Genomic DNA, 13,125 nt, shown 5'->3' with positions numbered 1-13,125 from the left:
CCTAGATCAAACGGTTGTTGAAACAGATCCAATGAAGGATGTTCCACATGAATAGCAAGAAAATAGGTATCTTTGCTTCATCTTCAATCCCAGTTCCAGTCCCAATTTCTCCAGTAAAGCCTCTTATGCCAAACTTTTTGTTTTCTTTTGTTTTGTTTTTAGAGACAGGGTCCCTGTCATCCAGGCTGGAGTACAAGTGGCACAATCATAGCTCACTGCAGCCTTGAACTCCTGGGCTCAAGCAATCCTCTCCCCATGGTAGGGTTCTAAGTTCACTCTCTATGCCACGATGAGTCACTTTCACTGATGAAAGTGTGTGGTGTCCTTCAGGCACACAACAGCAGAAAACAGCACAGAGAACCCCTCCTCCAGTATTCAGTCAGATGTTGAGGGCTTTTATGTTGCTTTCTTATCTCTTTCCTTTCTTTCTTTTCTATTTCTTTTCTTTTCCTTTCTCTTTTTCTTTCTTTTTCTTTCTTTCCCCTCCCCTCTAATCTCCTCCTCTCCCCTCTACTCTCCTCCCTTTTCCTCTTCTCCTGTCTCTGTCTCTCTCTCTCCCCCATGGCCCCCCCAACCCCTGCCCCATAAATGCGTGCAGGCCCTATCTCTATAACTTTCCTAAAGTACTTTGAGCACAGTGCTGTTTCTTCATTCACTCATTCTTTTCCTCATTTATGAAATCAACAGTTATTTAACAATTACTATTCTTCACCTCCTAGAAAAAGGAATGTATACACTCTGTGGGCTACATCTCATTCATCTTTGTATACTTAGCTCACAAACTGATGCAAAGTAGACAAATTTGTTGAATATATGAATAATGTGAAAGAAGTAAACATCACTAATAACATCATTTTAATAAAGCAAATGTCAAATTTCAGAACAAAACTAAGCTGCAAGTGAAATGACGGCATAATAAACAGCTGGATGGAAAGAAATCTACTCCCAACTTTGCAAATAACTAGCCACACAATCTGCGGCAAGTCCGTTAACTGTTCAGCATCTCTCAATCTTAATCTACGGATTGAAGAAGTTGGTTTGAATAATCTCCAAAGTCTCTTACAAAGCAAGAATTCTATAATGATATAATCAGTTAAGTTCTTCACTGAACCCCTTGTGTGTTATCTCTATGATGTACTGCTCTGGTGGGTTTATAATAAATCTAGAGTGAATAACATGGTATGGTATCTAAATCTATGATCAAAAGTACAAGGAATATTCAGAGAGGGAAGAGAAAGCTCCAAGGAGAAGGCCAGGAACAGTGGCTCATGCCTGTAATTCCAGCACTTTGGGAGGTCAAGGCAGGACGCATTTGAGACCAGCCTAAACAACATAGTGAGACCCCTACCTCTACAAAAAGAAAAATTTGCATTGGCTCTGTGCCTATTAAAAAAAAAAAAAAGTAAGTCTCAAGGAGAAAGCTATGTCTTAAAAGAAATGGAGAATTTGTTAACTGAAGGAAATCAGGATATTCCAACAAGGAATACAAGGTAAGTATGTTATATTTCCTCCCATCGCTGTAACACAACTGTGACTAATTTCCATTAAGTCACCAAAACACCTTTAGAGGCCATGCGAGTAGGTCCTCCAACTATACCCCAACACCCACATCCAATTCTACTCACAGAGTTATGGAGCCTTAGGATATAACTGGTTGGGGAGGTAGATAGGGGGCCACCAAATATTATACTTAGGGAATAGCACATAATAAGCACCCAACATGCCATTACCTCCATATATTTTTTGAGATCAGCCAAATTCATAACCATTCCCGTAGCAGGGTCAATCTAAAGAATAAACAAAGGTGAATATTACTCTCATAGGCTCTCCATATTAAACAGCTGGCAAATTATTAAAGGCAGTACAGTATGCAGAGACTGTGCCCACATTTGCCTTCATCCCAGAGATAATCACTGACCTCAGCATGGAAGCACCATGTACTTCAAGCATCCTTTTCATGGTATAGCCCTTCTACCTGTCCACACACAGCACATTAAAGACAACACTTTGGTAGAGGAGAGGCCTGGAATGGCAGCAGTTCACCACACACACATATACAAGGGCCAACAATGAGCAATACTGACTGGAACAGTTTTCAACACAAAATCCACCACACTGGCTGAAAGAGAGCCCAGCAATCTGCAAAAACCACACAAATATTTTCTGCACATACCTCTCCATGTACTGTCACCACAACTATGGAAAGGAAACAAAATACCAAAAAAACAGCATGACTTTCAACAGATTAACATCCAAGCACAAGTTAGCAACATACAAGCACAAGTTGGCAACATAAATTATTAGATCTGTCCCCAAAAGCTATACTTAAATATTTACCCCAAAACATTTGTTATTTTAGTTAAGATTTTTTTTTTTTAAATCAACCAAAGCAAGACGCAAGCAAGACAAAGGAGCTTAGTTAGGAACTTTGGCTAAGCAGAGGCACTCAGCCAAGGCTGAAAAGGGTGTAAATTCTGCTTATAATGTTAATGCACTAGAGAGCATCAAGATGCTGCTCAATCTCTGCCTGTAGAATTAGAAACTGTACTTGTAGGTGTCCAGCTACACAGCAAGCTGGTCCAATACTGAACAGTACCTTTCTGAACAAGCAATACTACTGGGCCTTAAATTCTTATCCCCTTACTCACGTGAATGTATACAAAGTCTAAAGTAATGCTTTGTAAATTAAAAAGTGCTTGTGAAAAGCATTTGAAAACTCTTGGCCAGGCGTGGTGGCTCATGACTGTAATCCCAGCATTTTGGGAGGCCGAGGCGGGAGGATAACCTGAGGTCTGGAGTTTGAGAGCAACCTGGCCAACATGGTGAAACCCCATCTCTACGAAAAATACAAAAATTAGCCAGGTGTAGCGGTGGGCAACTGTAATCCCAGTTACTCGGGAGGCTGAGGCTGAAGAATCGCTAGAACCTGGGAGGTGGAGGTTGTAGTGAGCAGAGATCACGCCATTGCACTCCAGCCTGGGCAAAAAGAACACAACTCAGTCTCAAAAAAAAAAAAAAAAAAAAAAAGGAAAAAAAAATCTTGATCAGTGCTTTACACATTAATAACTTTTACGGATGTATGTATTTTAGTTCTATACAAATATCATTAGGTATTATGTGATAAGTAAGTACACTGAGACTGAGATACCATAGATTAAGGAAGAGGCAGTAGCTAAACCAGTAATCCTAATCTGACACCTTGTCTGGTCTTTTTTTATGCCACCACCACACACTGTTTTATACTCTATGGCTTATGTAGCTGTTTTTTAAGGCAGGCTGTACCTCAAAGAATCAAGTCTCTTATCTTTGGACAAATTACCTACTTTCTTGGAATACTGCTGGCAAAGCTTTAGACCAAACCTATTTTTCTGCCATATATTACATTCCTAGGCAACATTCTCGTTTTGTCAGTCATTATTTACTCAAAGAATAAAATCTAATTTTAACATTAGCCTCAGCCACACCTAATCAGAAAGAAATTGTGTACTCTAGGACAAAGAAAAATGCTTTAAACCATTCATTGTTTTGGTCTGTTTGTAAGAGTTGACAATTGTAAGGTAAAACTTAACACACATCTAACCAAGACAACAGATCCTTTCATTCTACTCCCATTTAACTTCTCATTCAAAGCTCAAAGCATTCACACTGTGTCCGTAAGTTTTCCCATTCATTGTGTCTACATTTGCTGAATACTCTTTCATCCTTATTGAAGGGCTGAAATGTCATCAGTTTTTCTCTCACCTTTATAATTGTGCCCATGGCCATTTGGATTGCTGCATTTCCCAAACAATTTCAAGTTTTCTTCATCACTCAGAAATTTACTAACCAAAAAAAAAAAAAAAAAAGTCAGCATGACACAAGTATCACATCCAAACCCCCTTCTCTGTTCCTTATATTTATTATTTGCTCTGATCTTTGAAAAGTCTCCCAATTTGTTATTACTTTAGTTCACCAAACGGGGAGTCAGAAATCATGTTGATTTTTATTACTCATGTATATGTCAGAAACCATGGCATATTCCCTAATTAGAAGACTGTACCATACAAATTAGCACAAACAAACCTTAACTTCAAGCCCCTTGTTCCACAGCAGCTGATCTGCTCATGGGACTTCCGCTTTTCAATTCAACATTACTGAGTGCCTACAATGTATTAGGCAAGTGCTGAATGAAATAACAGCATATAATGATAAATATAGATGGTGATCCGCAAAGTGGCTTACTATCTCATTTCTCTCAGAAGCTAAACTACTCATCCAGAAAAAAAAAAAAAATTTTTTAATTACATGACCTGGTAAGTCTCCTATTTAACAATCTTGCTTTATACTATGTCTCAATGACTGCCTCATGAGAACTTTACCAATCTGTTGAGGAATATTCAAAGCAGGTGAATTTTTAAAATTACAATCTTTGACTGTTGTCTCAGACGGAAACCAAATTGCTTAATGAATGTTTATACTTATACACATCCATTCAATTTTGCATCCTCTATGAGGCCTTACCACCCTCAGGTGTTTATGCCTCTTACTATACAACCCCTTTCTTTTTGAGATCCTCTTTATGATTCCCCCCAATGTAGTTTGGATGTTTGTCCCCTCCAAATCTCATGTTGAAATGTGATCCCCAATGTTGGAGGTGCGGCCTAGTGGGAGATGTTTGGCTCATGGGGGTGGATCCCTTATGAACGGCTTGGTGCCCTCCCTGAAGCAATGAGTGAGTTCTGGCTCTATTAGTTAATGGGAGAGCTGGTCGTTAAAAAGAGCCTGGCACCTCCTCTCCTCTCTCTTGCTCCCTCACTTGCACTGTGAGTTGCCTGCTTGCTCCCCCTTCGCCTTCCACCACGAGTGGAAGCTCCCTGAGGCCTCAACAGAAGCAGATGCTGGTGCCATGCTTCTTGTACAGCCTGCTGAACCAAATAAACCTTTTTTCTTTACAAAACACCAGTCTCAGTATTCCTTTATGGCAATGCAAAATGGAATAACACACCCCCACTTTCTCCTGCTCAGCCACTTCTTGTATTTAAAGTGCTAAAGTCTTTTGCACAAAATTCTCTCAGTGTACCCTCCACAAAATAGGCCAGATTGGAAACCCCATACAAGACCCCTGATGCATCCGTTACCTAGCACAAGCCCTGACAACCAAGAAACAAATCCTCGTTTAGCGAATGGAGGGATGAATCCCGTCAGATAGCAATGGTCATCCTTATTTCACAGACGACGATACGGAAGGCCAGAGAGTGGAGCTTGTTAGTGAGTGGTAAAATTCCTCAAAATCAACTCTTCAGTGCATGCAAGCGGTATGTACGATCGGGTTTCAAATCCCAACTATGCTGCTTGCTTCGGAAACTGAACGTCTGGGCTCGTTGTTTTTTGTTTTGTTTTTTTTTTCTCCTAGCCACTAAACCACCAGGGACTGGGTTCATTCTGTCTTTGGTTAAAAAGGCGCTAAAACTTGCCTTGTAATTACATTAGATATGGTCGCCAATGCTCCTGGCATACAAGATTAGCTAACATTTACTGGGTGTCTACGCCGCGGCAGGTACTGTGTACATAGACGAGTTTAACACCCTTGAGCTTCACAACAACCCTGTGGCGTACACCAAGGGACACCTAGGGGCAGAGACGTTTCTTCGAGTCGCAGAGTCGGACGTGGGCCCCACACTCAGACGTGGGCCATCGCCCTCCGCAGTCGGCTCCGTTAACCACCAAGCTCCCCGACTCCTCCAGGGCTGGGGCCACTCCAGCCGCCATCGCGATGCTCGGGGCCGACCGAAGACCAGCGAACGCGACCAACGCGCGCCGTCCTCCGTACTCAGCGTCGCCCCAGAAGCCCCGGCGCCCCTCCCGAGGCCGACGTCAGCACGACCCCAGCTCCGCCCCGGTGACGTTCCGGGGCCCGGGGCCCGCCGCCCAGCGCTGCACTTGTGTGCACACTCTACCTGTACAATCGGTGGCTCGCGCTGAAGGAGATGCGGCGGGACACTTGCGCCTGGCGGCGACGGCCGCCACCTGCCGTGCTCATCTTCCCGGCGCTGTGTGCACTACTCGGCCAGCACCTTCTCCCGCCGCGCGGCCGGTGCCTCCTCCCACCGCGGCTGCGCAGTGCGCTTCGGCGCGCTCCTGGGAAGCGCGGCTCCGCTTCCGCTCCGGACAATCTCGGCCTCGGGAGACCGTTAGCGGTGTCTCGCGGCTGTTTGAATCTCTTTGGAGAACAAGAGTTCGGACACCTAAGCATACCCTGGAGCGGTCAGGGTGGGTGGGGACACGGTGTCCTTGATCAGTTTGCTCCGCCTGAGGTCACGCCACGTAGTTAGGGCCCGTCTGGGCACACTTTGGGTACTGAGTGACCTCTCTGAGGCTCCCCTCCCACTCTCTCCTGTAAAGCTCCAGTGGCTGGTGACTCTATCGCATGAGCCCCACGGCCACAGTCCGCTTTATAGACCAAAAGGAGCAGGAATTGAGCCAGGCGGGCGTGGTGGCGCACTCCTGTAGCCCCAGCTATTGGGAAGGAGAGGGATCCCCTCAGCCTAGGAGTCCAACCCGGGCAATGGAGAAAGACCCTCCTTTCTTTTTCTTTTCTTTATTATTATTTTTATACTTTAAGTTCTAGGGTACATGTGCACAATGTGCATGTTTGTTACATAGGTATACATATGTCATGTTGGTTTGCTGCACCCATCAACTCGTCATTTACATTAAGTATTTCTCCTAATGCTATCCCTCCTCCAGCCCGCTACTCCGTGACAGGCCCTAGTGTGTGATGTTCCTCGCCCTGTGTCCATGTGTTCTCATTGTTCGATTCCAACCTATGAGTGAGAACATGCGGTGTTTGGTTTTCTGTCCTTGTGATAGTTTGCTGAGAATGATGGTTTCCAGCTTCATCCATGTCCCTGCAAAGGACATGAATTCATCCTTTTTATGGCTGCATAGTATTCCATGGTATATATGTGCCATGTTTTCTTAATCCAGTCTATCACTGGTGGACATTTGGGTTGGTTCCAAGTCTTTGCAATTGTGAATAGTGCTGCAATAAACATAATGTGTGCATGTGTCTTTATAGTAGTAGCATGATTTATAATCCTTTGGGTATATACCCAGTAATGGGATCACTGAGTCAAATGGTATTTCGAATCCTAGATCCTTGAGGAATCGTCACACTGTCTTCCACAATGGTTGAACTAATTTACACTCCCACCAACAGTGTAAAAGCATTCCTATTTCTCCACATCCTCTCCAACATCTGTTGTTTCCTGACTTTAATGATTGCCATTCTAACTGGCGTGAGATGGTATCTCACTGTGGTTTTGATTTGCATTTATCTGATGACCAGTGATGAGCATTTTTTCATGTGTCTGTTGGCTGCATAGATGTCTTCTTTTGAGAAGTGTGTGTTTGTATCCTTTGCCCACTTTTTCATGAGGTTGTTTGATTTTTTCTTGTAAATTTGTTTAAGCTCTTTGTAGATTCTGGATATTAGCCCTTTGTCAGATGGGTAGATTGCAAAAATTTTCTCCCGTTCTGTAGGTTTCCTGTTCACTCTGATGGTAGTTTCTTTTGCCATGCAGAAGCTCTTTAGTTTAATTAGATCCCATTTGTCTATTTTGGCTTTTGTTGCCATTGCTTTAGATGTTTTAGTCATGAAGTTCTTGCCCATGCCTATGTCCTGAATGGTATTACCTAGGTTTTCGTCTAGGGTTTTTATGGTTTTCAGTCTAGATAAGTCTTTAATCCATCTTGAGTTAATTTTTGTATAAGATGTAAGGAAGGGATTCAGTTTCAGCTTTCTACATATGGCTAGCCAGTTTTCCCGGCACTATTTATTTAATAGGGAATCATTTCCCCATTTCTTGTTTTTATCAAGTTTGTCAAAGATCAGATGGTTATAGATGTGTGGTGTTATTTCTGAGGCCTCTGTTGTGTTCCATTGGTCTATATATCTGTTTTGGTACCCGTACCATGCTGTTTTGGTTACTGTAGCCTTGTAGTATAGTTTGAAGTCAGGTAGCCTGATGCTGCCAGCTTCGTTCTTTTTGCATAGGATTAAGACCCTCATTTCTTTAAAAAATTTTTTTAAAAGAACAGGAATTTGAGAGCACAAATAAGACCACGTGGCAACAGTCCTTTTGACTGTTATGTAATGATTCTTACTAATGGAAATTCTAAAGACATTCTTATCCACAAGTGTGTATGGACCCATTTATCACTCTGGGTGGCATAGTGTGAACAAAGGCACCCCTGAACACATATTAGCAATTCTTCTGCCAGTGTAGACACATTGAGAGTGAAAGGATCTTGTTTCCTCACATCTACTCACAAGGGTGTCCAAAGTACACACAGTTCCTAGAATCATGTCACCTCTTGCTTCCATTCATTCTTTCATTAAATATTTATTGGGAATCTACTATGTGGCTGGCATTGTTCCAGGTACTGGGGAGGACAGCTCCACTGTATATGAGAAAAATCAAATGATGAAAAGCAGGACAAGTCAGTGATTAATAACGGACTTGGAAAAGTTTTCTTTAAAAAGAAAGATAAAATCATGGGGGTAATAGAAATAAGCTCAAATGGTGATTTCCCTCAAATATCTCCTACTTATAGCTATATATTCTGTTTGTTCTGCATTAATCTACTAACAGGTTATTTAGCAAACACTCTCCATACATTTTCAGATGTTTGTTTCATCTACCCCATTGTACTGTAAAGAAAAAACTTCAAAGAACATGTAGAGATTTTTGAGATAGACTATTTAATTCAATACTTTCACTTTACAGATAAGAAAATACAGCCCCAGATAAGTGAATTACTATTGCAAGATCACTCAGAACAGAAACATTATTTCCCAGGTATGGACTATCTCAATGATAAATACTCTCTAGCAGTCAGTGGTTACACAAATAGTTGCTCATTCCAAAACCAGCTTAAAGAATCAAAATAGGCCGGGCGCGGTGGCTCAAGCCTGTAATCCCAGCACTTTGGGAGGCCGAGACGGGCGGATCACGAGGTCAGGAGATCGAGACCATCCTGGCTAACACGGGGAAACCCCGTCTCTACTAAAAAATACAAAAAACTAGCCGGGTGAGGTGGCGGGCGCCTGTAGTCCCAGCTACTCGGGAGGCTGAGGCAAGAGAATGGTGTAAACCCGGGAGGCGGAGCTTGCAGTGAGCTGAGATCCGGCCACTGCACTCCAGCCTGGGTGACAGAGCGAGACCCCGTCTCAAAAAAAAAAAAAAAAAAAAAGATCAAAATAAAATGAAAGAGTAAGAGAAATGTCTGCAAAATTGTTTTTATTAATAATACTTGTTTGTTTTAGTAAAATATTTCACTGCATTTGCAGAGTTGAAGTTTAACCTGTTTGGAAATAGGATTGTTGCACATGTATTGAGATGAGGTCTTTAGTATGAGCCCTAATCCAACGTGACTGATGTTCTTGTAGAAAGGGGAAACTTGAACTCAAAAACTGACACATATGGAGGGAAGATGATGTGAAGACACGGACAACACCATCTGCAAGCCCAGAAGAGGGAACTGCAACAGCTCTTTCTTCAAAGCCCTCAGAAGGAACAAACCAACTTTGATTTTAGACTTCTAGCCTCTAGAATTGTGAGACAATTCATTTCTGTTAAGACCTCTGTGGTACTTTGTTATGGCAGCCATAGCAGACTAACACACTAACCAATAAGAAAATAACATTTCTTTTAGCTTTCAGTTCTTTGAGATCAACAGCCATTTAGGTATAGTTCCCACTTCACTCTTGCAACACTTACTGGCTTGTGCTTGGCTGTGTTGTCTCAGAAGGCTAACTTCTATTAAAAGATCCCATAAGGGCCCCTGGCCAGCCTTCCTGCCTCAACTCCCCTGCTGTCTCCAGGGGCAGGTGGCAGGCATGGGTACCTGCATTTCACTGGAGTGGTTTATTGGATCTCTGAGGGGAAGGAACAGCAGAAGAGGCCCTTCTTCCTCACCCAAGGTGAAGGGTGGTTGGGGCCAGGAGTTTGGACCCTCCAGGTCTTGCGGGAAGAGCTGGGTAATACCTGGTGTCTGAGTGATTCTCTGCAGACCCTTCACCTCTTCAAGGACCACTCATCCTCCTTTCAGCCCCCTTTATGGGGGCTGGGCAGCTGTGGAGCCAGCCACAGAGGCTCTTACAGAAGCGAGGCCTGGAGTAGCCTGCACCAGGTAGCAGGGTCAGGGTTCATGTGCTCCTCCTCCTGCCACAGGGGCTGCACATCCCATTGCCCCACTACTGCTTTCTGTCTCCCTCTGTCTAGCTTCCAGGGCAGGGAGCAGGCCCCACCTAGGGCTGCAGGCAGTCTGGCCTGTGCCAGCATGGGCTCTTGTGCCCACCAGCCTCACAGGTGCTGTGCTTTGTGCTCTTGGCTGCTGTGCTGGGACAGAATGGGATGCCAGGAAGAGAAGAAAGGGGGTGCAGTCTGAGGCCACCACCCCCCTTCCTATCTAAGGGAGGGCTGAAGACAAGGGGCTGGCATTCAGTGGGCAACAGAAAGGAGAGGCTCCTTGAAGCTGCTCAATGAGAGGCCCCCTGTCCCTCCTTTTGCCCTCCCCAGGACTAAAGACCTGGAGGGGCTGGGTGTGGGGCTGGCTTTTGGAGTGTGGAGGTGAATATGTGGGAGCAGAGATCATGAATAACTCAGGGCAGTGAACAGTGCACCAAGAGCAGGGCTGTGTGTGGGAGGCTGCAGCCAAGATTGCCTCAGCTCCTCCCCCTCAGGCTGGGAGGATAGCACAGGCTGGGGGCTGAGGGTGGAGGGTCTCAGCTCTGCTGCCCCCACCCCGGTACTAGCCTAGCTTCCCAAGCTGTGGCTTAGAGGATAGTTGGCTTCCTGCCTCTGTCCTCTAAAGCAGCAAGTCTGGGAAATCCTGGGGTGAGTGGAGTCACCCCACCCCTAGTTGCTGGCAGAGACTGAAACTAAAGCATCACTTAATAAACCCTCCCAAGCCCCCCCCCCAAAAAAAGATCCCATAAGATACTCCAATGGACATATATTGGCAAGGCAGGCCCCATGTCTAGCACCTTCCAGTCCTCATTCACTTACTAAGTTAAAAAAAAAAAGAAGAAGTGTTTATTTAACATCTACTGAATGCCAAGTGCACTGCTAAGTGCCAGGGGCGCAGTATGAGTAACAAACACATGGTCCCTGTCCTCATACAGTTCAAGCTAGTGAGGGAGCTAAACACAGAAATAAATCATGATAAACTAAAAAAACCCACTAGCTCTCCCTCAGGAAGTAAAAGAAGGCTTCAAAGAAGAGATGACTTTTGAGCTGGATTTTAAGATTCACCAGGTAGATAAGGGAATTCCAGGAAGAGAAGACAATGTAAGCAAAGGAAATGTGGAAAAGTACAGCTTGTTTAGTGCATATTGACGAGTTCTTGGCTACAATGGAGAGATAGGTGAGAGGTAAGATTGGAAACATTGACTGGGGACCAAATTATTGAAAGGCCTAGAATGCCATTTAAGTATAAAGGAAAGGAAGCTTCACCCCCTTATCTCCCTCCTAGCTCCCCACAAAAAGGGAATTTTCATCTGCTTAAATCACATTTCCAGGCACTGGTTGGGCCTTGTTTACTCACAAGCAGGCCTACAATGTGTTAAAAGTACCATATATAGTGTTGCTTACTCTCCAAAGCTATCCTCAGAGGAAAAAAAAAAAAAAAAATCAAGCCAAAGTTCTCCCCTACTCCCACCCTGCCCCAAGGTAGCTGGCTGGTTCATATGTTTTTCTACTGCTTGCATCCTGTGGAGGACCCAATCTGCCCATTTGCCTCTTCCTTTTCCCTCAATTGTGCACCACTTACTCCCTTTCCTTGAATCTTCGGACACTGGCTAGTGGTAAGAGTTGGGCTTAGGGAGAAGAAGAGGCCCAGCCTATGCTTTGGGCCTTGGTCATAAGCTCACTCACTTTCTCCCTTGGATTACCGGCATATGTGCCTAGATTATAACATGCCACTGATCCTTTTTTGTCTTCTCCTTCAGGAAACAGAGAGCAGAGCCAAGGCAGAATTCAGGTATCCTTAGGTCAAAATCTTATGATTATACTGCTATCCTTCATATGTCTGAACTTCATTCCCTGTGTATTAAGACAGATATTTATAAACAGAGGAAAGATGTGACAGATCTCTGGACTTGCCAGAGGTCATCCAGAGTCTCCTTCACCCTTCAGATCTAGGAAGATCAATCAAATCTCCATGTTTTGTCTGAGGAAGTACAATGAATGCCTTTTCAGGGACTTGTGTGAAAGGAAACAGTGGGGGACTTACACTCTCGGTTACCTGAGGCTCTTCGCTCCTGCATCTGCTGTATTCCTTCTGTTTAGGCATCTTCTTGCCATTCTAAACCTGCTACTATGTTCTGCATCTCACAAACCCAGACATGGAACTCAGCCCTTTTACTTTATTGCCACAGTGCAAAACCCCACACATGGCATTTGCATGTATGGAACACATTACTAAAGAAGATAGGGTCTGTGAAGTTTGAAGTGACTCTTAAGGAAAATTAGACAGGAAACTATGTTAGTCCAGGCCCGTGCAGAGAGCCTAACCATGAGTTCAAAGGTGCCCCATATTGTATGTCTGGGGGTCTTCTCCAGAGCATTCACCATGCAGAAGGAGCATAAACAGTTTAACTGGTCCTGGAATGGAGTTCAGCAGAGGGAAGGGAATGTAACTGAAGGAAAAAGGAACAAGGGATTTTAGGGGTGTTGGCAAGAGTGTGGTTTAAGTGACAGACCTTGCCTGCTTACAGCTGTTGGTAAGAACAGGCAGGGTTTAGAAATGTGGAGATTATATGGTCTCTAGTGCCACCTGTTGTCCAATTAAATGAAGAACTACTGGCTTGTCAACAATCCCTGAGAACTATACACCTAGAGATTAGAAGAAATGCCTGATTTTAATGATGTTCCTCAAAATAACCTCCCAAAGCAGAGCTGAAGGTGGGGTGGGGGTAGTGGGTGGTCCACAGGAGGTTGTGCAATTGCAGTAGCATCTGCTGTGGACAGCAGAGAAAAAAACAGTTTAGAAGAAGCCTCCATGCAGGATATAGCCAGCTTCCTGTCTTCTGAGTATCTTAGGACCAATGGTGACAGGCAGACTGTGATGGAAAGAACGAAG

At 44.1% G+C, this 13,125-nt stretch overlaps 3 protein-coding genes across 51 annotated transcripts in view; 1 reads left to right on the top strand and 2 right to left on the bottom strand.

Annotated features, from left to right (window-relative positions):
• Positions 1-13,125, bottom strand: part of PTS (6-pyruvoyltetrahydropterin synthase) — a 166,517-nt gene that overhangs the window by 1,389 nt on the left and 152,003 nt on the right. Inside the window, exons 2-5 of one of the 2 annotated variants that reach the window (XM_050757766.1) lie at positions 5,937-6,098; positions 3,742-3,821; positions 2,174-2,196; positions 1,731-1,787 (exon numbers count right to left, since the gene is read on the bottom strand). In XM_050757766.1, coding sequence (XP_050613723.1) covers positions 1,731-1,787; positions 2,174-2,196; positions 3,742-3,821; positions 5,937-6,019 — 243 coding nt within the window. In that variant the 5' untranslated portion in view covers positions 6,020-6,098. Of the gene's footprint in view, positions 1-1,730; positions 1,788-2,173; positions 2,197-3,741; positions 3,822-5,936; positions 6,120-13,125 lie in introns of those variants that run through there. The other variant, XM_050757767.1, reaches the window with a different exon arrangement.
• TIMM8B (translocase of inner mitochondrial membrane 8 homolog B) overlaps positions 1-13,125 on the top strand; it is a 1,180,384-nt gene that overhangs the window by 1,041,845 nt on the left and 125,414 nt on the right. The window contains exon 1 of one of the 48 annotated variants that reach the window (XM_050757818.1): positions 3,958-3,961. The exons of 46 other annotated variants lie outside the window; for them this stretch is intronic. The gene's annotated coding sequence lies outside the window, so the exon portion shown is untranslated. Of the gene's footprint in view, positions 1-3,957; positions 3,962-8,426; positions 8,431-13,125 lie in introns of those variants that run through there. One more of the 48 variants, XM_050757808.1, reaches the window with a different exon arrangement.
• BCO2 (beta-carotene oxygenase 2) overlaps positions 10,985-13,125 on the bottom strand; it is a 48,223-nt gene continuing 46,082 nt past the window's right edge. Inside the window, exon 13 of the mRNA XM_050757720.1 lies at positions 10,985-13,105. The gene's annotated coding sequence lies outside the window, so the exon portion shown is untranslated. The remainder of the gene's footprint in view (positions 13,106-13,125) is intronic.

The sequence above is a fragment of the Macaca thibetana genome, chromosome 14, assembly GCF_024542745.1.
Source record: "Macaca thibetana thibetana isolate TM-01 chromosome 14, ASM2454274v1, whole genome shotgun sequence".
NCBI classification, from domain to species: domain Eukaryota; kingdom Metazoa; phylum Chordata; class Mammalia; order Primates; family Cercopithecidae; genus Macaca; species Macaca thibetana.
The sequence above is the reverse complement of the archived record's forward strand: the minus strand, read 5'-3'. Positions and strand labels throughout refer to the sequence as shown.